General features: G+C 54.2%; 1 protein-coding gene across 1 annotated transcript in view; it reads right to left on the bottom strand.

The window, feature by feature from the left end:
- The window catches only part of SLC22A1 (solute carrier family 22 member 1), a 29553-nt gene extending 8051 nt beyond the window's left edge, over positions 1–21502 (bottom strand). The window contains 10 exon segments of the mRNA XM_038526495.1: positions 2227–2335; positions 5106–5169; positions 5171–5321; positions 8685–8791; positions 9004–9118; positions 10420–10588; positions 13588–13742; positions 15516–15619; positions 20822–20878; positions 20880–21502. Coding sequence (XP_038382423.1) covers positions 2227–2335; positions 5106–5169; positions 5171–5321; positions 8685–8791; positions 9004–9118; positions 10420–10588; positions 13588–13742; positions 15516–15619; positions 20822–20878; positions 20880–21233 — 1385 coding nt within the window. The 5' untranslated portion in view covers positions 21234–21502.
- Positions 21503–26766: the final 5264 nt, after the last annotated feature.

Genomic DNA, 26766 nt, shown 5'->3' with positions numbered 1-26766 from the left:
ACTCTGGGCTCAGGATGCCCAACGTTGAAGAATTTTCTCTTTAATTTGCCTTCATCTCTTTGTACACAGTCTAAGTAAACTTTTACAGATGAGAGTATAAGACAGGGCCTTGTAATGGAGGACAGACGTGGAAGAGGAGAGTCAATCAGAGCCACCTTTGCATAATCTGGCTATCTGAGGGGCTCAGATTGCTGTGCAGGTAAGAGTTTGGGGAACTGGAATATTTCTTAGAAACCACTAGCATGATGGCTTGGGGAATAGGAAACCATAACAGACAGAAAAAAGAGTTTAAGGGAAAATACCAAATTCTAATGAAAGTCAGAACTAAAACTTTAAAAAAAGCAGTTAATCACTTTTACAATAAAAATAATCTTCATTTAAAACTAAGTGTCTGGGCATTTGGGTGGCTCAGTAGTTGAGCGTCTGCTTTTAGCTCAGGTCATGATGCTGAGGTCCTGGGATCGAGTCTTGCATCAGGCTCCCCTCAGGGAGCTTGCTTCTCCCTCTGCCTATGTCTCTGTCTCTCTCTGTGTCTCTCATGAATAAATAAATAAGATCTTTTATGAATAAACAGATAAATAAATAAATAAATAAATAAATAAATAGTTTCCTAAAATACAGATGGCAATAAGTACTTACAAAGATGTTCAACATTGTTAGTAATTAGTCAAATGCAAATTAAAGTCACAATGATACAACTACCTCCCAGAATGACCTGGAAAAATAAAAAACTTGACAATACCGAGTGCTGATGAGGATGTAGAGCAACTGGATCTCTCACATATGGCTGGTGGAATAAGAAATGGTACAGCCATTTTGGAAAACATTCTGAGATTTTCTTATAAATTTAAGCTCACCTCATATGAGCCACTCGTAGGTTTTTGCCCAAGAGGTTTGAAGACATATATCCACTTGAAGATTCATACCTGAGTGTTTATGAGTGGCTATATTGTAATCACTGCAAACTAGAAACAGTCAATGCCAATACACTGGCAAATGGATAAGTAAATCGTGGTACATCATTCACACATTAGAACACCATTCAGCACTCAGAAGGAACAGAGCTTGGAAGTCTGCAACCACTTGGATGGCCCCCATTGTGCTAAGTGAAAGGAGGTGAACTCAAAAGGCTACATGACATGTTGCTTCATTTACATAACAACATTCTGGAAAAGGTAAAACCAGAGGGAGAGAAATCAGAGCAGTGGGTACCAGGCGCTGGAGGTGGGGAAAGGGGAGACTGATTGCAAAGGGACGTGAGGAAGCATTTGAAAGTGATCGAAATGTCTCCATATTGATTGTGGTAGCTGGTAAATGAACACGCATATAATTAAAACTCAACAAACTGCATGTTACAGTGAATTTTGGTCTAACTCTGACTTTAAACAATAAGTCTTCTAGGCCTGGGGCGCCTGGGTGGCTCAGTCATTGGGCATCTAACTCTTGATTTCAGCTCAGGTCATGATCTCAGGGTCTCAAGATTGAGCCCCAAGCAAGGCTCTGTGCTCAAGGGGGAATCTGCTTGAGAATCATTCCCTCTCCCTCTGCCCCACCCCCTATTCATGCTCTCGCGCTCTCTCTCTCTAAAATACATAAATAAATCTTTAAAAATAAAAATAATAAGTCTTCTAGGCCTGCTGCTAAATATATTGAAATGTATTGTATCATCCCGGGAAATGCCCAGCTTTGAGGTCAGAAAGACACCCTGCCATTTTCTGGCTGTGTGCCTCTTACAAATTCTCTCTCCCTCTCTGAAACTCAGCTTCCTCATCTGTAAAATGGAAATAACAACAATATTAGGGCAAAATGGAAGATTCTAGAAATGCTTTGTGTGGTCATTGTACCAAGCAGAACTCTGTTTAAGCAAGTTATGTCTGCAGATGTCAGTGCAGCTGCTGGATTAACGCAAGCAGTCAGAGCCGAGGGCTGGGCTGAACTCCGTCTCGCACTGCTGTCCAGGGCTCTCTCCATGCAGGTGCCTGTCTTCTTCTGCTTGCCCACTGCACGCTCTACTCTAATCTTCCCGTTTCACATTCTCTTCCATAATTAGGCGCTGACCTTCTCTTTGAGGCCCACAGCCCACCTCAGTGTCCAAACGGACCAAACTTTTCGGGAGCCTTGAGGAACCGTCTTGAAATCTGGTCCTTACTGAGCCTGGCTGATGCCCAGCTGTGTCAGTGGTGACCCAACCTCCTTCCCCTCTCTCCCCCCACTTTGTGCACCCACCTGACGAACGTGGGATACAGCTCGGCGTTCACCAGGCACACCATTTGGAACACGATGGTGATTCCCATTCGGCCAACACAAGCCACTGTGATGTTTAGCCAGTGTAGATCTGGATAAGAGACACGCAGAGGTGAGGGACTCATGTGGAGACTGTGCCCACGGAGTTCCCTCCCTTGAGGAGCCACGCTAGGAAGCTTGGACTTTAGAGCTGGAAGAGCCAGAAACACTGCCTTGTTTAACCCTCTCATTCTGGAATAAGTAACTGAGGGCTGAGAGGTTCCAGAACCTGATGGTGACACAGGAGGGAGGCTCCCTTGTGCAGAGGAAAAAACAAGCATTTAGGATCTCAGCTTTGCCTCCTGTCAGCCATGCGACTTAACCTCCTTGGGCCTTGGTTTCTTCAGCTATAAAATGAGAACAATTATAGCCAACCTGTAAGCTGTTATGAGATTTTGAGATGATTTATGTCACATGTTCACATGTTCACCACGACCACTCCAGAAACGTTGGCTTTTTAATTTCTCTGCAATTGCATCGCTGCTAGACCCTGACATAGTAGGTCAACAATAAATGCAGCCACTTAGGCAGCATCCCTGAAGCTGATAGACCAGATTTCTAATCCCCAATCTAGCCTTCATTTCCAAATATATACATTTTTTTTAAAAACAGAACACCTTTCCAGACAGTCTCAGATGTGAGTACAAGGGAAGCAAACCCTTGTCTCATCTGAGTAGAGGGCTACAGGGCTCCTGCTTGCATGGGGCTCCAGGAAGCCGTCCCCCTACTGAGGACCAATTGAAGAATTGGGCATCGTCATCTGCTCTACCTGGATTACCCCAAACACCAAAAAGCAAGTGGCTCTTGTGACATGCCAAGTGACTAATAAAGCCTGTGGGGTCGCAGAAATTATGTTGTCTTGACCCCTGTCCCCTACTGGCTGCTCATGGAAGACATGCTTCATTTTATTCCACCAGCGCGAGGCTCCTGGGAGAGAGGATGCGATGGCCTCGGGAATGAACTTACCGCCAGGTCCAACCAGTCTCCCAGCCTCTGGTCAAGGATGGCCAATCAAGGGTGTACTTAATCAAGTACACCCCCCAGCTTCCAATAGCAAGGAGATGAGGAAGTTCACCCAGACAGACTCTCCAGGGAGGGCCTTGCATACAAACCCCGGGGTCTGTAACCTGGCAAGCTGCTCCATTGCCCTGGCTCCCTTAGCACCTCGGGCCCCACTCCCTTCAGCAGCCACACAGACCGTGGGGCACGTCCCTGCCCATAGCCCCCAGTGCTTCCCTCCCACACGGGAGAAGCAGCCCAAGGCCGCCTCCTGCTATCCCCAACCTCTGTGCCACCACTCCTGCCCCTGCTCTCCTGATTTCAGGAACAGGGATCCCAGCCGCTCCTAGAATGCTCAGCTCTACCCTTCTCTGGGATCTTCCCTCTTCTGTCCCCCTGTGTGGGAAGCACATTCTCCAGATGGTGACACTGCTTGTTCCCCTCAATCAGGTCTCCTAATGCCACCCCGACCACCACACAAAGGATTAACACCCACCAAGCTTCCCCTTCTCTTTTTCCCTCTAGACTGTAAACTCTGTGAAGCAAGAACTTTCTCCACTTTGCTCATTGCTGAGATCCAGGGCCTAGATGCGTGCTGGCCACACAGAAGGTACTTGAAATATTTCCTGGAGGAGGGAGTGTTTATCATCTAAGGTGACAAGGACTATCGATGTAAGTGGAAAGGGTAGGGGATGGGAGGAGGGCCCTGGGGGGCATGGGGGGGCTCAGGTTCTTGAGAATACAGATTTCAGGGAACTCATCCCACGATACCCTCCAGAAAAGCTAACCAAAACAACTCAACCCACAAAGGGCAGAGCACGAGCAATAAAACATTGAGAAAATAGCAAATCTGCCTTAGTGTTTATTCAACAGTCTTCCCCAAAATAACAAATATGAAAGGCAATTTGTGTACTCAGTTGAAAACCGACTCAAGTTATTCTACTTTGGATTATCTTGGGTGGTAAGAAGGATGGACTAAAGCACAGCACTCACCAAAATGTCTGGTGTCAAAAAGACTAGCAAAACCCAGTGCTGGCAAGGACGTGGAACAATTGGGGCGCTCAGGCATCATCGGTTGGAGTGTGCATTGGTCCAACCATTTTGGAAACCTGTTTGTATGGACTTAGAGCCACCCCTGACCTAGCAAATGCACTCACAGATTTGTACCCAAGGGAAATGAGAGTCTATGCCCATGAAAAGACATGTACCAGAATGTTCACTCGGCTTAGATCCCAGCAGGCAGACGCTGAAAGCCACGCAAGTGTCAATCAACAGTGGGACAGATAAGTAGCATGGGGTTCATACAGTGGAATGCTGCCCAACAATGAAAGGGAATTAACTACACTCCGGTGTGACCGCATGGACCAATCTCACAGATGGAGTGAGTGAATGAAGCCAGACAAATATATGTGCTATGGTTCCTTTTGTATGAAATTCAAGAGCTGTCAACATTGCTTTTCAGTGACAGAGGTCAGAGCTGTGGTGATCTGAGCAGGGAGGGTGAGTACAGATTGTCAAGGAACATGGGAGAGCCTTCCGGAGCATTGGAAATCTTCCATGTATCTAGGTCATGGTACCCAGATGTACACAGATACACACACGCAAAATTTCATCACCTTGTATATTGTCATCTGCTCATAGTGTGTATGTTACACCCCAATTTAAAAATTTTAAAAATTGTAAAAACCCAGTTGGAGACTAAGGTAACCTCCCTCCCGTCTTTGTCTTTGTTCTAGTTCGAGGGGAGTATCAAGGAATTGAAACAGTGTTCCCTCAGTTCGATAGTTCGATTACGGAGAAGATAGGGGAAAGGCATGACTCACCGTGTGAGATAAAAATCATGATGAAACAGGCTGTCCCCGCCACCAGATTGGACGTGGCCAACGGGCAGGATGAGGCCGAAGCGGTCGATGGTGGCCAGGATGATGAAGGCCGCGGGAAATTCAACCAGAGCCGAGTAAAGGAAATCCAGGTAGAGGTTCCCACCAGTGGCGCCCACGTGCATGATGAGACCCTGGTAGAGCACGGAGCTCGTGAACCTGAGCACAAGGGAGAAGCACAGTCTCGGGTGGAGTCTCCTGTCTGCGGGATGGGAGAGAGTTTGATTCTGGCAGCGAAGACAAAGGTCCCCAAGAGCTGGAGAGCAATGTGTGTCACTCGATTTAAAATGTCCTGGAGCGGGCGGCCCGGATGGCTCAGCGGTTTAGCGCCGCCTTCAGCCCAGGGTGTGATCCTGGAGACCCAGGATCGAGTCCTGCCTCAGGCTCCCTGCATGGAGCCTGCTTCTCCCTCTGCCTGTGTCTCTGCCTCTCTCTCTCTCTCCCCTCTCTGTGTATTCTCATGAATAAATAAATAAAATCTTTAAAAATAAAATAAAATGTCTTGGAGCGAAATGGGAAGAGGGGGTACAAAATTAGGAAGGGTGTCCTGGGGGGCCTCAGTGAGGAGCTCCTCTCAAGGTGTATGTGACATAACGACTTCCAGATACAACCACGTGTCCTAGAGATGGCAAACGATGACCCTAATGACCCAGCGGCCACAAGGGGACACGGGCAGGAGAAGGCGCTGGTGACTGAGCAGGTTCAACAATCAGGCTGCCGTGTGAGCTGTGTGACCCCAAGGAACTTAACTGAGCCCTCGATGCCTCAGTTCCCGCATCAATAAAGGGAATTCGGTCTTCGGAGAACACTCAGACCCCCTCGCATCCGCCCAGGCATGGAGACTCAGCCAGAGTCCTCCCCGCGGAGAGCGCCTTGCGCCACCCTGACAAGGGGACAGCGGGCCTGTCCTGACCACAAACATGTAAGGCTTAGAGGCCAGCCGTCATTCAGACAGACTGTGTCTACCTCAGTGCCACCTACAGACGAGATCTGCCCTCTGCGGACTGGCGACGACAGGTGTGACAGGTGCATGGCTGAGATGGTCCTCGCCACATCTCCCTCTGCACCCCTTGCCTGCCCACAGTAAGTGCCTAGTGGCTCCTGGCACGTGGAAAGCACTCATAAAGACGGCCACTAGCGGCGTCATCATCGTCATCTTCCCAAGGTCACGTACCCAGAGCAGAGCAGAGCAGGTGCCGTCCAGAGTCTTTCCCTCCGCACAGCGGTGCCGTGTTTAACAGCTGCTCCCCTCCCCCCGGAACCCACCGCGTGACTCCTCCATCTGTATTCCAGGGGCAAGGAGCAGTGCCTCAGAATATGGCACAGAGGGGACCCCTGGGTGGCTCAGCAGCTTAGCACTGCCTTCGGCCCAGGGCGCGATCCTGGAGACCCCTGCTTCTCCCTCTGCCTCTCTCTGTGCATGTGTGTCTCCCATGAATAAATAAATAAAAATCTTAATAAAAAAAAAGAATATGGCACAGAGAGCCACGGGGGCCGACTAAGTCACTCAGGGCGAATTTAGAGTCTCACGGGGCTTTTCTTTTTAGTGACATTATAGGATTTTAGAGACTAGAAACATGTTATGATTATGTTGGTATTTACACCGCAAGAAGAGACTTTGGTTGCTAAGAAATCACTTATTCCAGCAAGTAAATTGCCTATCAGCTCCCAAACTGAGATCACAACGGATATTTCTCATTAATATACTCCCTCGTTTTATCAAGCTGCACACAGGGAAACACTGGGATGCTCTTGTGTCTAGTCCTGAATCATCCCTGATTTCCCAGACGCTCACCAGGCCCCTCCCTTGGCCCCAGTTAAATGCGAACAGTCCCATATAACTGATAATAAAGGGATGGATTGAAGAGAAAGGAGAGCACAACCTGGATTTTGCCCTTAACGCCCATGCAGGGCTGCCATCTGTTGGCAGAACCCATGAATCGCATGTTGTCCGTGGTAAAACAGCAGCCCTGGTGTTAAGCACACGCGCTCTAAGCCATTTCCTTCCACACGTAATGTCACGTCTGCCAACACGCGTGTGAGGTGGGTCCTATCATTACCCCCACTTGCTGATGAGGATGCTGAGTCATAGAATGTGGAGCTTTCTGGAAGCTGCTTGGCCGGGAAGAGCTGGGTTGGCCTCGCGAGCAGCTGCAAGGAAGGAGGAGGTGGAGGGAAGGCCAGTAAGAGGGGTGTCTGGGGTCAGCTCCTTGTGGGCCACGGAAAGGGATTCGGTGTTCTCCTCGGGGGAGTAGGAAGCCAGTGGAGGGTGTAGACGGAGGAGTGTGGTGCTGTTTGCTCTATGAGTAGCTCCTGGGGTGCGGGGCAGCAGCGTGAAGAGAGAGGCCAGCCAGGAGGCCCCCCAGCCACACAGGCAAAAGAGCACGAAACTCACTCCGGGAACCAAGGGGGCAGGGGATGCCAAGGGCAGCTTCTGAAGACATTCTCAGATCAGAGCAGAGTTTGCGGAGGGAGTGGGTGCAGGGGTGTGAGAGCAGAGGAGCCGAAGCACCCCACGAGAGGAGTGCCCTAGGGGATGGAAGTGGGGGCAGTGAGAGGAAATAGGAGGAAGGGAGGAGGGTGACACAAGTGCACCAGGCAGCTGGGGTGTTTGCAAAGATTCCCGGGGGCCCATCATGTAGCTGGTGGCAGGACTCTGGGGCCAACATGGGGCCAGGGCAGGTGACTGCTGGGGCAAAGGGAAGGCATGGTGAGCCTGGCTGGTGTCTCCTGCACTCAGGATGGATTCCGTGGAACCGTGGTTATTCATTCAACCTTCAGCAAATATTTGCGGGGCTACCATGTGCCAGGCACCACTCTATTAGCTTGAACCCTTGGTTCTAGTAAAACCTTCGTGGAAGTGGAAATGAGTGTACCAGCAGCAGAGTGGCTCCAGCTGAGGGGGTACCCCACAGTCCAGCCACCGGGGGAGTGACTGAGGAGCCATCTTCATGCCAAGGACAAAGCCATGATGATGGGGAGCTGGACGGGTGTCCTCTGAGGGCACAGGATAGGGAGCAAGGGAGCAGCCTGCAGAAAGGAGCAGACTGGGAGAGTCCATATGTGTAGATGAGTCTCATAATCAGTGGACAATAAAGGCACAGCCCCTCTCTGACAGGGTCTCTAAAGTGCCAAGATGTGACGTAGGGATCTTCTCTTTGGAAGGGCCAGGAGCCACTGACATCTCATCCACCTTCCTCCACTAAGTCAAGATGTGCTGTTCCCAAAAGACAGATACGTGGGATCTGAGACAACCTTGGGATCCCTTCATCAGGTTTCACTCATCTTACTGCTGACATCTCACACGCAACACGCTCTTCTTGATATTTTCCCCCCTTATTCCATCCTCAAGGGAGACATAAAGATGTCTAAGAGCTCGTCGGCTGCTTGAAATTCATGTAAAAATTCCTTTTCATGCTTCTCTTTTTCCACCTGCATTGCTCCACTGTCTTTAACTCATGCCCTGGTGCTCAGGCCGGCACACTGAGTCCATCAGGGGAAGGTATAGGAAAGGCCGCTTACCACAGGTACATCAGAATAAAGGTGTGCTTCCTCAGTTGTGGCGTGCGGAACAGGTCTACAAAGGAGGGGCTTAGCTTTTCGGTGACATCCTCTTCGAGAGAGAGCATCTAGGAGGGAGTCAGAGCATCAGCTGCGGCACCGCTGTGGGGGAGCAGGAGCAGCCCTCCGAACCACCCCACCGGTTCCTGAGCTCAGCCCCATCACCCCCAAATTCCTCCAGGGCCTCCCCACTCCTCAAGGCAGCCCCAGAAGCATTTTCTAAAATCACAAACCCAACCCAAAGTTCAGTGGTGTGAGAAACCCCCTGCTGGTTTGTCACCTTTAGATCAGCAAGAGGTGATTTCTCGTTCTTTTGGGCGATGTGGCCCATTATCTTCATCACCTGAGCATTCCTCTTCTGTGACAGCAGCCATCGGGGAGACTCGGGCACGCACCTGTAGACGCAGAGCCTCACCACGGGGTGGCTTCCCCAGAGCAAGGCGGGCCTAAAGCCCGGATCAGGGAGATGCTAGCGCTCTGAGCAGCACCCCCTCCTCACAAGGGGACTGGAATTCCTCAAGCAGCTAGTGGACGAGGATCTGGGGTCGTTCTGCGCTGGCCCAGGGGACCCACGAAGGAGCTCTGTGGGTCCCTCATACCGTCAGTGCCACCTCCTAAGATCTGTGAGCAAACAAGAGGATCACTACTTTCCTACGTGGGCTTCATGTCACGGAGGGCGGGTCCCACTCTCTGCTGGCAGCTGGCAGCCTTGTCCCCCTGGAAACTTCTCGCACAGAATAGATGCTCCAGATGCCTCCCCCAACCCTTGTGCTACAGCGGGCTGTCCCCATGTAATACATGGGCTGTTGAACAAGCCTCAAAATATCTCCCAAACCAAATACACCGTATTCACTGTCTTTGAACACCAGGGAGGTAGCGTGCTGTCCACTGCAAACCGGGTAAGGACATTACGACTTGAAGGTCAGGAACGTCTGGTGTAAGGTCTTCTGAAAACACTCAGGCAAAGGCCCCCCTGCCCGACCAGCAAGACTAGCCAGCGCGTCCTTCCCACCGGAGAGCCGGGGTTTCAGCCTGATGAGGGGACAGCAGACTCACCCTGACCACCAACATAGCCCTCATAGAGGCAAGCCCAGGTTTGGAGAGATTGGGTCTACTTCAGTGCTACCCACAGGTGAGATTTGCCCTCAGCAGAATGGTGACAAAAGTTGCAGGGATGCGATATTTCTCTTCCCGGCCCTCTCTGCACCCCTTCCCTGTCCCATAATCAAAGCTCAAAACTCATCTTTCTGGCTGCGCGTCCCTTGGGACCCTGCCAAGTGCTGACAGCCAGTAAGATTAACAGCTCACTGGGACTGGTTTGTCTCAGTGGCTTAATGTGCACATTCCCCGAGAATTTTCATTCACTTATTCATTCACTCATTCATTCATTCAACAAACACCAAATGTCTACTTTGTGGCTAGGTGGATTTTTATCTGACTCAGATCCCCCCATCTAAGGGGATACAAATTTAAAGAGGGTAGCTGCCCATGTAATGAGGGCCACCCCATAATATGAGAACATCTCAAATGGCACAAATGGTGGAAGCAGCCATGTGCCTGTGTGTGTGGCCACCGTGGCCCTTCGGGGGATGGACCATGTGGCAGCCAAGGTCACCAGGCAGTCCTAGGGGGTGAGCTGAGCGTGGTCTGGGTGGGGGGACCGAGGAGCAGGGGCCCCCTTGGAGGACCCACATACCAGTAGTAGAGCAGGAAGAGGAAGGTGGGCAGAGAGATGGCCAGCTGGAGCCACCGCCAGTGAGGGATGGCATAGGCCACCCCCGAGAGCACCACGAGCCCCACGGTGAAGGCCATCTGGTAGAGGATCGCCACCATTCGTCTGTAGCCCATGCCCACGAACTCTGTGACTGAACAGGAGAGGAGTCACTGTTGAGGCTCCCGTGGCCTCCTTCCCTCCTGGCAAGCCCCAGGCCCCAACCCTCTCCTGCCTGACCCCAGGCTCCTTCTCCTGTGCTGCTGCTGCTCCACTCACGGCTCCCTGAGATCCACCCGGCTGCTCATCCCAGCTTCTCTCCAGCTCTTCCTTTTCTAATCCACCCCCACTTGCTGTCTCTAGTGTCCTTTGGGTGCTTCAGGATTCGGTCTACCTGAGCACTGGCCAATCCCTCCTCCCCAGAGCTTTGCCCCTATAAGCTCCAGACTGAGGTGTGCTATTTCTTTTCCTTTTTTTTTCTTTTTTTTAAGATTTTATGTATTTATTCATGAGAGACACAGAGGCAGAGACACAGGAAGAGGGCGAAGAAGGCTCCCTGCAGGGAGCCCGATGTGGGACTTGATCCCAGGACCCCGGGATCACGCCCTGAACCAAAGGCAGATGCTCACTGAGCCACCCCGGTGCCCCTAGAGCTGTGCTGTTTCTCACAGCCCTGGGAGCGTGTACTAATTTAATAAGCATCGCTGGCCTCCCAGGGACCTGGCACCACTCCAGGCATTTGGAGCATGTCATCAACTTCCTGGGCAGAGTTGTGTCTTCATGACCCCACCTCCTTGCGAGAGGGGACAGAGAGCACACACGGTAAATGAGTAAATCGCATGCCAGGCTGGAATGCACTCTGTGCCAGGGGGAATGGAAAGCTAACGGGTCGGAGGGAATCCAGAGAGTCGAGGGGGAAGGGGTGGCTGGGTTTCGGACAGCAGTGCGGTGGGGCGAACGTCAAGGGTGAAGTTCCAGGCAGAGGGAAGAGAGGACCTGGCTCTCCAGAGGGTCATGCAAGGGGGAGGCAGTGCCTCGGGGAGGCCATCCTGGGGCCCCCATGGAGTCTGGCCTGTGCTGCAGGAGGTGCAGAGCCAGTGCCCCAGGTGGCAGCACACTCCATGTCTGCTGCTGAGTTAAGATTGGGGACCAGTGACAGAGGTGAAGCGACGGTGTTGGCTTGGGCCCAGCAGCGGCAGTGAAGAGAAGGTGGTCCCAGGTGTATTGTGGAAGGAAACCCAGCAGCAGGACCCTGAGGGGCCAGGAAGCAGGTGTAGGGAACTGGGGGCTCTGCTGACTGCAAAACACCTGGCCTGAGCAGCTGGGCAGAGGGGACTTTACAGACAGGGACTAGGGTAGGGGTCTGCAGGTGGAGCAGGTTTGGGGAGGGAGAGGACAAAGTCCTGGGTCCTGCCACATTGCAGGATTGGGGAGAAGAGAAGCCCCTAAAGGAGGACGACCACTGAGTCACCAGTGGAGGACCAGGTGGTGTGTGACCTGCAAACACATGGGGAAAGCCTTTGGGGGCGGCACGGCTCTCACCCACCAAGATAGATGGCCATCTGTCTTCCTCTCTCTGGCATTTGAGCTTCTCAAAGGGAGGAAGGGTGCCTCCTCTATCTTGGTACCTCCAGCCCTGCCCCACTGCCTGCCACAGAGTGACAGCAACCCCACGGGGCCCATCGCGGGGCAGGCATCGCTCGGGCCAGAGCTCTGCAGTGCACCTGCCCATCAGGGCTCTGCCACCCCCCTCTGAGGGCCCCCATAAGCCCCTCTGAGCCAGGGCTTATGGGAATGGCCCAAGAGTTCATGGCCGGGCAGTGCTGGGGAGTAGATATTTGACCCCAAATTTATCGTCTTAACCACGTGTCAAATAGTGCGTATTCAACATACAGATGGCCAGTGAATATGTATTGAACTGACTACACTTAGCCAGAGCATACAGTTTCGCAAGGGAGGAACATGCTTTCTCTTGGTCCTGATGAACTACCTCTCAGAATGCCAAGACCAAAGATACCACTTTCAGAGATGGAAGGACAAAGTTGTTTCTTTTCTATTCTCTACAAATGAGCAAAAATGTGGATTATCCTCACTGCCGTCCAATGCACCCACATATGGGCTGCAGAAAGCACCGGTGGCTCTTGTACACGACTTTCTTCCAAGAGAGTGATTTTCCTTTTTTAGTCTCACCCCTCATGGAAAAATTTGAAAGGGGGAAAAAAACAGTATATAGAATTACAGTGGTTCACACCTCATTTTTTTTTTTTTAGAAAAAGATGTTTGAAAAAAAAAAAAGAAAGAAAAAGATGTTTGTCTGTTCTCTTACTCCTTCTTACAGTCTCCTCCTAATTTTTGAGTGGTTTAGACCAGTTGGGCTGTTGTATTTCTTTTCAGGAGATGCCGGTCCTTTCGTATTTAAGATGTTAAGATGCTCTCTTACCTGACTCCCCCTTCCTGTATACCACCCCCCCCCCCAGCACACTGCTGTAAATAAATCAGAATGTGGTCATGTTGTTCCCAAATAGATTAGTTGATATAGAAAGATTGATATATTTAAGTGGTTATTTAAGTGTCTCTCAAACAAAAAAGGAGGGAAGAAAGGAAGGAAGGAAGGAAGGAAGGAAGGAAGGAAGGAAGGAAGGAAAGAAGGAAGGAAAGAAGGAAGGAAGGGAGGGAGGGATAAGAAGTAGGGAGGGAGGAAGAGGGAGGGGGAAAGAGAGGGAGGAGGGAGGGAAGGGAGGAGGAGGGAGGGAGAGAAGGAAGGAAGAAAGGAAGGGAGAAGGGGGAGGGGGAGGAGGAAGGAAGGAAGGAGGGAAGGAAGGAAGGAAGGAAGGAAGGAAGGAAGGAAGGAAGGAAGAAGGAGGGGGAGGGGAAGGAGAGGGGAGGAGGAAGGGAAGGAAGGAGGAGGGAAAGAAGGAAGGAAGGAAGGGAGAAGGGGGGAGAGGGGAAGGAGGGAGGGGGAGGGGGAGGGAGGCCGTCCCCACCTAGTCCCCTGGCCCAGTCAGACAGACAATCACACACAGCTAGAGTTACTACCATTTCTCTGGAGCCCACGAACACCCCCTCTCCCCCCAGAATCCCACCTCTGCGTCTGGCTCCCTCCCCTTGTGCTGCCCACCGCCCCCGTGGGAACTGAGCACAGGGGGTGCTTACTCAAGACGTAGCCGGACGTCCAGCTGCCCTTGCTCACCAGGCCCTGCAGCAGGCGGAAGAGCAGCAGGGACGTGTAGTTTGGCGCCACGGCCGTGAGGACACCCAGGACCGCACTGGTGAGCGAGGTGGCCAGGAGACATAATTTTCGGCCAAACCTTCAGAGGCAAGGACACAGGGAAGTGAAGTGGGGCTGTTGAGTGTTTGGGGACCGATGGGCCCCAAGGGACAGACGGGGTCTCGATCGGGAGGCCCATGTCACTGGTCTCCTGAGGGACCCCCGACCTGAGAGCCTGGCCATGTGGTCCTCAGGGAACAGCGGCCCTTCCGAGGTTCATTAAATCACTGTAAGGGGGAACCAGGATCCCGGTGCTCTCAGGCACCTGGTGTCTCGGCCAGGAGGGGGTGCTCCCCTGGTGGCTCTGCAGGGTCCCCTGCATGACCCCCCTCATCCCCTAGTCGACTGTATTATTATTAACAGGGTTTGACAGCAGGCGCCCTCATGCTAGACTTAGCAGCAGCCTCAGGAACTTCTCTGGGAAAATACTCCGTTCTGATGGTGTAACTCCTGAGGATTATTTCCTTTTCCTTTTTCCATGAATGAAATGGGGAAATCGTGTGCTAACTCTTCTTCCCGGGCGGTGCTTCACTGACTCCATCTTTCCAACCTGACCCGGCATTCTGGTGGCTACGCAAGGAAGCAAGGGGCCAACGTCCTGTGTGGTCACGGTGCCCTGGTCCCCACCCCAGTCTCCCCACCCTGCAACCTCTTCCCTCCCTGCCCTCTGCCTCCTAGACTCCAGCCCGGGCCTTCACTCCCCTACTCCTTGCCTCCTCACCTCAAGCCCCTGCCCCTGCCCAGCGCACCTACCCACCAGCCCGTAAACGTCCTCGTCCTGTACTAACATAGAAACTGTCTGTCGGACACTCACCCCTTATCACCTCAGAACACTCAGACCTCATGACACCCGTGTCCACCCCCTCTATCTTTTCTCCTGCGCCTCTGACCAAAGGCTCTTCAGCTAGCTCCCCAGGGCCAGCCCGTCCACTGCCCCTTTGGTCCCTCGCACCTTCCACGATGCCATTGTCCCCTTCCTGGACCCTTCCCCTGTCCCCTGTCCCTGCAGCCCACCTGCCCTGCAGAGTTGTCCACATGCACAAACTCCACTTCCTTCTCTCTCTTGCTTTTCTTCAGCCTTCCCCTGCCACCATCCCTGTCACTGGTACTTATGGGACCAAGTCCCCAGATTTTGGCCTCTCCTCCCCATTGGGCCAGACCCGTCTTGCATTCTACAGCTTCACACTACCCCAGGAGAGTGGCTGCCCTTCCATCTCCCTACCATTTTGTTTAAATCTCCTCTGCCAGCAATTCCTTCCCTGCCAACATCTACACATCTCTCTATACTCTCGGCTAGCTTATCTCGAACGTGGTTGACAGCTTCTGGTGACAAATCCCAGATATTTATCTCTAGCACAAATCCCTCTTCTGAGCACAGCTCATGTATGCAACCCCTACTTGACATCTCTTCTGTGCCTCCAGGGCCACTCAGCACAGCTGAGAATTCCCTCGGCCAGGACAGAACTCTTGATGGCTTCCCACCCCCACAACAAAGTCTGCTTCTAATCCACTCTGTCCCATCTCAAAAAATGGCCCCATCCTCCCCTCACCCATCTGCTCCATGCATAAACCTTGGCTTTGACCCCATCTTCTCTCAGCCCACCACCCCAATTCTACAATCTGCATGGAGTTTGGACCCCTGAAATCCATCCCAAATCCCAGCCTGATTCATCTTGCTGCCCCACCCCAGTCCGAAGCACCAGCCTTTGGTGCTTTTCTCTGTCACCTGGACAGATTCTTCTACCACTACCCCCTACGATCCATTCTTCTCATGGCATCGCTGCTATGTCTGGTCGAATTGGACTTTACGTACCTGTCTGCAATGTAGCCGACCCCCAGGGAGCCGAGGAAGAAGCCCAGGTTCACACAGGATTGAAAGAGATCCACCTTCCAAGAGTTGTCACACACCAGGTTGAACTGCGCATCACACCACGGGCGGACGGGCCGAAAACACAAGACCGTTTGTAAGTCAAGCTGTATCTACTGTCTTGTCTCCAAAGTCAATGCTCACCACAAAGTGATACTCTCAAGGGTTTCACATCACTTTCCCTTCCCACATTTTCATAAGACAGATTCACGGTTTCTGGCAACTCTCCGTTACTACCACTATCTACCCAACATCTTTGTTTTACCCTCACTACTGTCAAGTGCTTTGACATCAAGAGTCGGTTATTGAAAGACAACACAGCCAACAGATAAGTCTTCTGGAAAGAAGTAGAGTGCGGTAATTTCCTAAAGATAGAAATGTAGCAAAATAAATAGAATATGTTTCCGAGGATTGGTCAGAAGCCCTCAGTTAAGTACCTATTCGTTATATATTTAATTATGTGAAGTCCGCAGATAACTCCGTAGGTCATGACTGGTGTTGCCACACATGGCACAGGAGGGGATGAGCACAGACACCAGGGCAAGAAGGCGGGCTTGGCGGGGGCAGCGTGTGCGCTAGCGTCCTGTGGGTGGGGCCCAGGGTGGCTGGAGACTCAGGGACCAACATGCCAAGAGCCAGGGAGGCCAAGGCAGGAGAGTGTGGGAGCCTTTGCTGTGTTTTAGGGGCAGCCCCACCTCAGGGGTCACACACCTGCGCATGTGACAGGCCCAAGGATGAAGTGGCCCATGTCGTCTGCGGGGCTCCGAGAAGGTAGAGGTCAAGGTGGAGCCCCGCCTGGGCCCTCTCCTCCTCCCCATTCCTGGCTGCTTTACTTCCTGGACATGAGCACTTTTTAAAATAAAACATAGGTAGCCCTCTGTGTCACCACCTCATTTTGAGAAAGTAATCGTGAGCCTGTCCTACCACCAGCTGTCTACGCCCAGACCCCGCGGTCCACTCCCGTGACGGCTTCGGCTCTGGGGCGCGACGAGACACCACGGGGCGTCCCGGGCATTCCCTCTACCAACCCAACGTTCGTTCCCTTCAGCTGAAAGCACACCCTCCCCACGAAGCTTCTCCTCTGGTTCTTTGGTTTTCCCGGCCTGTCCCAGGCCCTGCCGTTAAAGACGGAGGGACAGGTCACTCCTGGGAGCTATCTGGCTGTCCCCGGGTCTGTATCTCCAACTGCCCAACTGGTTTTTTTGCAGCCTCCACCCACACTGTCTGAGACCACATCTGTGTACCCTAGATTTCCCCGAAGCTGCGGGGCACTGGTTTCGTCTTGTGCTCCAATTTTTGCAATGAGCAGGCCCAGGCTCCACGTTGTCCCCAGACTGTGCAGAAGCCAGAGCGCTCACAGCACTAGAGGAAGGAGCATCTGGCTTTACCTGCCACCATGGCCTCCTGCTGAGGTCCCTGCCCCCGCTCTGCTACGCTCAAGATCGGTGTCTGGCGTCGCCTGCCATGCCCCGTGCCCACCCCCTCAACTCACACCCAACCACTGCCCCCCAGCCCATTTGTACACGCCAGGAAGACAGGCCCAGCCCTCAGAAAAGCCTGGGACTGCACAGCATGGGGGCGCTGGATGGGTCGCTGCCCCTGCTGGGATTCCACCGGCCTGGGCCTAGTGTCTCAGGCACCGTTTACCAAGCAGCAGGCAGTGCTCTCCAAGCTTGTCTACGAATCACCCAGAGGCCTTGTCAGAACACAGACGCAGTAACTCCTCAGCCGATCCCAGGAGATCTCTAGGCTGAGACAAGTGTGCAAACGGTATAAGCACTCCCATGACCTCAGGCTGAGGCTTTGCTTGAGCTCAGGCTCATGCTCACAAGCAGGGGAAGACAGGGCTTCCCAGCCTGGAGGGGGGCCCCCAGCCCACGGTGGGGCTGCAGCTGGCAGGACAGGGCCTCCCGACAGGGGACTCAGGAGTCAGGGGAAGCAGGCACATTCCTTCCCCAGAAGGAGCCGCAGCCCCCTCCCTAGTGCAGAGGGTGGGGGGCTGGTGACACCAGGGTGTTCAAACCAGCTGGCTCAGCATCCTCCGGTAAGCAAGTTCCAAGGTCCAGGGCAAGGCTAAATTAAAGATTATTTCTGCAGAAAGGAATCACTAAGGTGAATCCTGGAGAATCCGCTTCAGTTTAGGATGAAGAGCAAGAAGCAAAGGCAGATTTAAAGCAATGGGGATGGAGAGTGCTGAGTCCTCCTGCCCCCCACCCCCTACCTAGAGCCCTGGTCTTGTCACACTTGGTATCTCCACAGACTCCCACCGCCCTTCATGCTCTACCCACAGCCACTTTCTCCCTGCTCCGTCTGTGGATGAGAGCCTCAGGATCCCTTCCATCCTTGTCAGAGCTGAGATCTGGGGTCTCATGGAAGCTCACCCCTGCTGCCACCGATGGCCACTGGGTTCTGGAGCTCTTTCTCTGTCCTCTTGTGTCTTCCCCTCCCGGCCACCACCCTGCCAAGCTCCTGCCCCGCTCACCCACACCCCCAGGACCCTTCCCCCAACCCAGGCCAGCCCTGCATCTCCCCTGAAGCATCCTGTGGGTAGATGCTTCTCACGGGGCTCGTGGCTCAGCTTCCCCTCCTTCCGGGGACACGCCCTGCCCCAGCACCCTGGGTCCAGACCACTCCCAAGGTCCAGCCAGGACTGTCTTGCTTTGCTTTTCTGCCTAAACAAAACCAAACTTCCTTGTCTGACATGAAGACAGGGTTGCCAGGTTTAGAAAAAAAAAAAAAATCCAGAATACTCAGAATTTGAATTTCAGATAAACAACACATTTTTTTTAGTGTAAGTATGTCACATGCAATGCTTGTATTCCCTGCCTTGGCTCTCAGCATCAAATAAATGCACAAAAACTGGGACATAATTATCTTTAAAAAATTGTTTGGGCGCCTGGGTGGCTCAGAGATTGAGCATCTGCCTTGGACTCAGGTCGTGATCCCGGGGTCTTGGGACCGAGTCCCACATCGGGCTCCCCGTAGGGAACCTGCTTCTCTCTCTGCCGGTGTCTCTCTCTCTCTCTCTGTGTGTCTTTCATGAAAAAATATGTAAAATCTTTTGAAAAAATTGTTTGGCTTTTATCTGAAATTCCTATTTAACTCAGTGTCCTGCATTTTATCTGGCAACCTTACATGAGTACTCTGCGCTCTCGAGGGAAAGTGAGGAGTCCCCACCCTTCATGCCTGTGTTCCTCCACAGAACCCTGAACTGCAGGCACCTGGGGGCTCAGTGGTTGAGCATCTATCTGCCTTTGGCTCAGGTCATGATCCCGGGGTCCTGGGATCGAGTCCCACATTGGGCTCCCTGAAGGGAGCCTGCTTCTCCCTCTGCCTGTGTCTCTGCCTCTCTCTGTGTCTCTCATGAATAAATAAATAATCTTAAAAAAGAAAAAAAGAACCCTGAGTTCTACGCAATGTAACAGCTCATTGTCCCAAATGAACCTAGCACACGCTCCCTCTCCCCCAAGCCAGCCTTGCCCCTTGCTCCTTCTCCCGGTCTGTCCTGTTCCCTCTCCTTGCTGCTCAGAATACTGACCGAGGCTCCATTCAAATGCCACTTCCTTCTGGAAGGTGCCCATGATCTGTGCAGCAGCCAAGGTACACGTCCACCCCGGGAGCCCAACGGCCCCTGTGTGTCTACCCACACGTGACCCCGGGCACTGGTCTTCTTCTCACTGCCCTGGAGACTGCAGCCTCCCTGAGGGAAGCTCACGGCCTGTGTCCCTCCCAGCCCCACGGTGGTGCGGGAGCAGAGCAAAGGCTCAGACACTTTCCTGAGTGAGCAGACCGCGGAGTGAATAGATGAAAGATGGTATCCGATCCTTTACTAGCAGAGGAGGTCTCATCACACAGAACAGAACAAACACCTCCCTGTCTTGGTCGGATCTACATTCCCAGCCAGACTGTCAGACAGTTTGGTCCCCCCGGGAGCGAGGCGTCTCATTGGTTACCTGTCTTTGGAGGATGCGTTGGAGACCAGGTGTTCAGGCAGTGGCAGGTAAAGCAAGTCACACCTGCGCCTGTTCCTCCTGAAGGAGAAACCTCTGTGCTGTCCCCTCCCCAGCCTTGCCCCTTGATCAGGCAAGGGGAGAGGACACAGCTCTTTCCTCCAGTAGGAGCCTCGGCTGTGCTGACACTGAAACCACTAAGTGACCTCTTGTTCCAGCTAAGCAGTGCCCTCGCCAAAACCAGGCTTTGCTAACAGAGTGCCTCTGCATAACTTCCGGCCTCTGGTTTCAACAATGGTCCTCAATGCCAATCTCCAAGTGCCCACACTTTTCACAATGTAACACTTTTTACAAGGTCTATGAAGGGAAAAAAAAAAATCTAGTGGCTTTTTATTAAAATATTCTCAAGGCACCATACAGAAAGAACCCACTGAACTATGCAAATGAGGCCCTCTGACGCCATCGTCCCACCTGTAGGCCAGGAGCAGGGCCCCTGACGCAGCCCCAGCACTGATGCCATGTACCGTTGAACTTGCCAATCCTGTGGGGCAGGTGACTTGCCATTCCTGGCTGGCCCGTGAGGCAGTGGAGGCTCAGAGGCCCTGAGTAACGTACTCAGTGACGCCCAACTGATCTGGGGCACGGCTGGCTTTGAAAAGGTCCTTCTCCGGGCAGCCCGGGTGGCTCAGCGGTGTAACGCCGCCTTCAGCCTAGGGCCTGATCCTGGAGCCCCTGGATCGAGTCCCACGTGGGGCTCCCTGCATGGAGCCTGCTTCTCCCTCTGCTGAGTCTCTGCCTCTCTCTCTGTGTGTGTCTCTCATGAATAAATAAATAAATAAAAAGAAAAAAAAAAAGAAAAAAAAGGTCCTTCTCCAAAGCCAGAGCTGCTTCCACACGATCCCAGCCAGCATTTAGCTCTCTCATGAGTGCAGAAAGGGAGACCCACCAATCTAATGACACCCCAAGTGAATGCAGCAGGCTCTTAGAGAAGCCAGTGGGCCAGAAAGAAGAGGAACCTGTCTCCCTGCAGACCAATGTCCTAACAATCCAGCTCAGCCTGGCTTGCAAAGGTCTCCCCTACCTCCAGCCCGCTCCTCTAATACCCCACGTCTACAGGGGACCAGACAGGAGAAGCAGGCCACCGAGTGCCCAGGACAGCGCCGGACATGGCCTAGGTGATCAGCGAATAAAATTCTCCCCCCTTCTTCCCTGATGCGAAGCTGAACCTTCTAGGATTTGCGGTGTGCTTCCTCCCTGCCCCTGCAGCCCTCCTGTTCCCTCAAACACAGGGCCCGGCCTCACCTCGGTCACGATGGAGGAGCCGGGCGTGTCGTAGGCCCAGCCGTGCAGACAAGGGCCCGAGCGGCAGGTGGCTCCTGTTGGCGGCCAGGCCGGCCAGCGGGTCCACGCAGCCCAGGGCGCTCTGGTTCCAGTCCACCGCGTAGCTGCGGCACTGGCGGGGGAAGGCGTCGCCCGTGGGCCCCGGGCCCGGCACCGTGTAGTTGAGCTCCTCCGCCGCGCTCCAGCCGCATCGCCGGCCCAGCTCGGCCGCCCCGGGGCTCAGGCAGCGGTGATCCGGGGTGAAGGCCAGGAAGACGATGCCCACGTAGACGGGGGCGAAGGCAGCCGAGAGCAGGCATAGGGTCAGGAAGGCTTGCTTCTGGAACCAGCCAAACTCGCCGACCTGCTCCAGAATATCATCCACGGTGGGCATAACGGAGCCAGCACCTTCATCACTTTGACCCAGCTGTCGCGGCCGCGGTGGCCAGGGTCAATGTTCCGTGCGGACTTCTCTGCGATGGGCTGGTTCGAAAGCAAGTTGCTGTCCAAGCACGTCTACCTGGAAGCCGACCAACTGGAAGCGATCTTTCACCCCGTGGCGCCCATGACAGGCAAGGGTGGAAGCAGGAGGGTGACTGGCCACATGGCTTGGCCGGGAAGCAAGTCAACTAGGTGGAGGTTCAAATTCTCTTTCTCTCTCTCTCTTTTTTTTTTTTTTTTTTTTAAAGATTTTATTTATTCATTCATGAGAGACACAGAGAGAGGGAGAAGCAGGCTCTCTGTGGGGGAGCCCCATGTGGGACTCGATCCCTGGACCCTGGATCACAACCTGAGGCGAAGGCAGATGCTCAACCGCTGAGCCACCCAGGTGCCCCCTTGAATTCTCTGGAGTCAGAGCTCCCTCCCAGAGAGGAGAGAGTTAGAGCCCGCTGGGTAAACCCCCTGGTTGGCTCTTCCAGAGAGATTGCTTATCTAAAAACTTCATTTTAGAATCCAGCTAAATCAAAGAGGGCCAGCTGCCTGCTGGCACAGCTACAGGGGCTGTGCAATCCGGCGGCTCATAGGCTGGCCTGTACCCTACCCCCATCCCCACCCTTACCCCCACCCCCACCCCCTGCACGGACTGGCCTCGAGCTTGGCTCTGCAGAGCATCTGATCCTATTTGCCGCCGCCGCCGAGGGCTCTGCAGGCCAGCATCCCAGGTGAAAGGCTCTAGACTCAGCCACCAGCCAGGCTGACCAGTGACCATCAATGACAAGGCCGTCAGCCTCCAGCACAGGGCTCCTGCGTGTGTTCTGGAACTCCTCACGACGGCCTTCACGGGAGGTGTGATCAGACTCCCCACTGCTCAGCTGGGGAAACAGAAGCTTAGGGAGCTAACAGCAGCCTCCAAGTCCACGCTGTCACTGAACTTGAACCTCCTTCAGCTCCAGAGCAACATCCCTTCATTTATTAACCGGCCCTTCTTCACCACCTGCTGTGTTAGTTCTTTGGCTCACTCCACAAATACCGTGCCAAGTCCCTACACGTTTCCAGCAGCCCCAGGCTCCAGGACGCAGAGTTGGGGCAGCCCCTACCTCCCAACAGCTTACAGTTCAGGGGGGCACAGACTTACAAAGGGAGAGCTCCAGTGGACGGCACTAGGGGAGCCCCCCACACTGACCCCTCAGCCAGTCGAGCACCTTCCATCTATCCAGTGGGTTGACGGGGGGAGGGGGACGGGGCGGGAGGGCAAGCAGTCGGTGAGAAAAGGCAGGAAGGGTGTAGCAGGCTGGGATGGCAAGGTGGCCCCCTGCTGGAGTCGGCACCTTGGGGTATCCATGGGACCTGAGACTCGCCTGTCTCCATGCAACACATCCAATGTGGCAATGCCACCCATGTGATTACATCACAGTTTAACAGCCACGTTCCTCTTCCCATTGCTGCCTTTGATGGAGCAAATGGCCCTGTGGGGGAGCCCACGTGGCAAGGACATAAGGTGCTGACAACTGCAGGGACGACGTGGGCTCAGAAGGAGATTTTTCCCCAGACTGCAGAGGGTCCAGCTACACTGTGGCCACGCTTCTGTCCCCCAGACATGGGAGACACATGTGTGTGGCCTTACGCACCTAGTTTTGTGGTGATGTGGCTACACAGCAATAAACGAGGAGAGAAACTGTGGGCTCTGGGGAGCAGCAGGGTCCTGAAGGGCCTGGGGGCCTAGGAGCCACCTCGCTCCCAAGGCCTGTGGCTGGCTACCTGTGCTCCACGCGTGCCCCCTGGGACCTCACTTGCCGGACTGACGGCCGAGGCCAGGCATTGGCAGCAGAGGCCGGGCTCGAGCAGCTCTCCCCTCGGCCCATCCGACTGCACACACCCCCTCTGTGGCCAATCTCGGAGCAGGGAAGGGGGCAGAGGGGCAGCCTGGGGTCCCCGGCCCCTCCAGGCCTTCACCCTGCTTCCCCCTTGGCCTCCTGTGGGGGGAAATCAGAGCGAGGGGCCTGCTCATCGTGGGGCAGAGCTGGGAGCGAGCCGTCAGGTCCTCTGGCCTCTCAGACAGAGACTCACGTCCCGCGTTTCGCTGGGAGGGACTGAGGCTGAGCACGCAGGGCCAGGAGCTGGCTGCAAACTGATCATAGCGCGGCAGCGGCGCCTTGGCCGGACGGGGAAGCAGCCTCTGGTTTTCTGGTTCACCAGGCCTTCAGCCTGGGGCACACGGTGAGGGGATAGCTGAGCTCCCTAACACACTCATCCCCCACATCCTCACCCCAACATAGGATGGCCGGGCTTTGCAGGACCCCATGGGACCTGACCCAGCACCGCCCTCCCAGCCTGCCCAGGTGGTAGACTCCCAGCTGCTTGACTATACAACAAGCTGACACCCGGGTCACTGGGCCAAGGGGACCAACTGGACACTGGGTGGGACCCCAGGAGCCTTGGCTGGAGCTGCTGACAGGAGACATCAAAACGGCATCAGATGGGAAATATCTTCCCCGCCCCCCATCTCAGCCCTGGGACACAGACACAGATGTCAGGACGGGTCCCTTCACCTGCGCACAGGAGAGGCAGACGGGGCAGTGTTTACGGTGCCAACGGCACCCTTTTGTTTCTGGACTCTTCTCTCTCTGCTCCGTGGGCACTGGGAGCCGGCCTCAAGCCCAGGGCTATACCGGCTGGTGTGGCCAAAGTAAGGCCCACGTCACAGGGCTGCAGCTCTGCGATACCCCTGCCTATGCGGGCTGCTGCCAGAGGGCTGAGCACTGGCTGGGAGGGTGGGAAGGAGGGGGGCCTGGGCAAGCCTCCCCAGAGCCAGGACCTCACACACTCCCAGCTGAAAGGCAGTCCTTTCTACTGGTGTGAGTTCATAGGAAATGTGTCAGGGTCTCTTTCCCCGGTTCCTTGCGTAGAGCTCCAGAAACCCTTGTAATTTCCTAGGTGACAAGAGTGTCCTTTGTTCTAATGATGTGACTCCTGGATGGCTCCTGGTCACAGGACAGATCAAGCCATGCATGGAAGCTTGGAACATTCAGCCCCACCCAATTCTCTTGAGGAGGAAGATGGGCTGAAAACAGAGCTAATGATCCATCAAGCCTATGTGATGAAGCCTCTGTAGGAATCCTAAAAGTGGGGCACCTGGGTGGCTCAGTGGCTGAACATCTGCCTTCAGCTCAGGTCGTGATCCCGGGGTCCTGGGATCGAGTCCCGCATTGGGCTCTCCACAGGGAGCCTGCTTCTCCCTCTGCCTGTGTCTCTGCCTCTCTGTGTCTCTCATGAATTAAAAAATAGAGAGAAAGAAAGAAAGAGAAAAGAAAGAAAGAAAATAAAAAAAGAAAGAATCCCAAAAGTAAGGGATCTGAGAGCTTCCTGCTGGTGAACGCATCCACAACAGGAGGATGATGCACCCCAACTTCACGGTGACAGAAGCCCCTCTGCTGCCCTATGTACCTCTTGATCTGGCTGCTCATCTGTTTCCTTGATCGTATTCCTTGGTAAACTGGTAAATATCAGTGTTTCCCTGAGTTCTCTGAGCTGCTCCAGCAAATCCATTGAATTCAAAGGGGAAGCAGTCATGGGACCCAGATCTGCATCCAAGTCACAGAAATATGGGTGACCTGGGGACCCTCGATCTGCAATTGGTGTCTGAAGTGGGGGGTGGTCTTGTGGGACTGGGCCCCTTACCTGGGGTCTGAGGCTATCTCCAGGTAGACAGTGTCATAATCCAGTTAAATTATAGGACCCGCAGGTGGTATTCCAGAGCACTGCTTGGTGTGGGGAGAACCCCACACACTTGGTGACCCGAAGTGAGACGTTCTGAGTGAGGAGCAAGGGAGATACACACAGGAGAAGGGAGAGCTCGGTTTTACCTACACAGGAAAACGAGTGGCCACTCAAGCCAGCCAGGGCTGCCCACTCGCTCTCTGTGTTGCCTGGACCAGGGACTCGGTTTCCCATCTCACGATTCCTGGCTCAGGTGCAGCGAGGGTGGCCGAGGACATCTTGGGGATCAGAATGAAAACAGGAGAAGCACCAAGCACTATGACCCTGTAATCAACCACCAAACCACCCATGGCAACTCCCCACCCCTGCCACCCCCACCTCATGGGGGCCCCTTCCCCTGGCTGCACTCAGCCCCAGGGCTGAGTCCCAGGCCTGTCCCAGGCTGCAGGCCTCCTCACCAGCTCTGGGGTTGCTGGTTCCCTCTCTGTGCCGCCAGGAGGGCACCACCATGTCCTCTCCTCACAGCCTTCAGTCCCCAGCCCCTTGTCCAAAACAACAGCTTTCTCTTAAGGACCTGAAGGGACAGGGAAACTGCAGTGGGGAGTATGGAAACCACCAGAAACGAGGAACCAGCACAGGAGCCGTGGTGAGATTCGGCAGGGCCATCAGGGCACGGCCTTCCTTGTGACCCAGGCCGTCCTCACACCGCAGGCTCCCGCCCGCCCCATGTCGGGGCCCCTCTGCTGACACCAAACCCACCGACGCGGGAGCCTACCCCCCAGAGCTCGGCCAGAGGCCCAACAGGGCAGCCTCCTGTCTCCACCTCCCATCTCCCGGCGCCAGGACCATCCGGACCCAACAGCCTGTGTGTGCCTGCCTGGTTTGCTGCTTACAACCTCTGGTCCTCATTTGTCCCAGCACACGTAGGAAACAGCCACACATATTCCTTCCTACCCTCCCTCCCTCCAGAGCTCAGAGGGCTCACCAAGGTCACCCTCGGGGCCAGGGGTCCCTGGGAGCAGAGACTAGTCAAGACACTGGGGACGGGTTTGGAGCCAGCCATCACTGGGCTCTGGGTTCCGGTTCTATCCCCAACTGGATGCCGGCATCCCAAGTCCCAGTAACCTAAGGATACCTGTCAAAGTCCAGCCCGTGAGAACCTACTGGGCTCTCAGTGACCCACCCACCCTGTCCCCGCAAAGGAGCCCACCTGTTCACTCGCCCACTCACTCCTTGACGGGCACGATGGCGATCACAGGTCACAGGGGGCAGCTTCAACGAGGCCCCCAGGCACAACTGTGGGTCCTCCCTGTGTCTGCTGGCCACCAGGACCCTCTAGGGGACCGAACCGGGCCTCACATCCCTTGATTAGCATCCCGGGGCGGCCGTAACAAAGGGCCACAGGCCAGGGGAACTGAAATCACAGGCCATGTATTAGAGGTCACAGTCCTGGAGACCAGAACCCAAAACCACAGTGTGGCAGGGCTGGTTTCTTCTCAGGGCTAAGAAGGGAGGATGTGTTCTAGGCCTCTCGTTGGCTTGTGGAAGGCCGTCTTCCCCATGTCGTCACATCCTCCTCTCTCAGTGCACATCTGTCTCTGTCTTTGTTGTAAGGACACCGGTCCTAGTGGATGAGGACCCACCTCTGACCTCACCGGCAAACATTTAGAAAGCGCTGCATACCGTACCTTCTTGGAAACCTTCCTACCCTCCCTCCCTCCAGAGCTCAGAGGGCGGAGTGCTCACCAAGGTCACCCCCAGGGCCAGGG

The sequence above is a fragment of the Canis lupus genome, chromosome 1, assembly GCF_011100685.1.
Source record: "Canis lupus familiaris isolate Mischka breed German Shepherd chromosome 1, alternate assembly UU_Cfam_GSD_1.0, whole genome shotgun sequence".
NCBI classification, from domain to species: domain Eukaryota; kingdom Metazoa; phylum Chordata; class Mammalia; order Carnivora; family Canidae; genus Canis; species Canis lupus.
The sequence above is the reverse complement of the archived record's forward strand: the minus strand, read 5'-3'. Positions and strand labels throughout refer to the sequence as shown.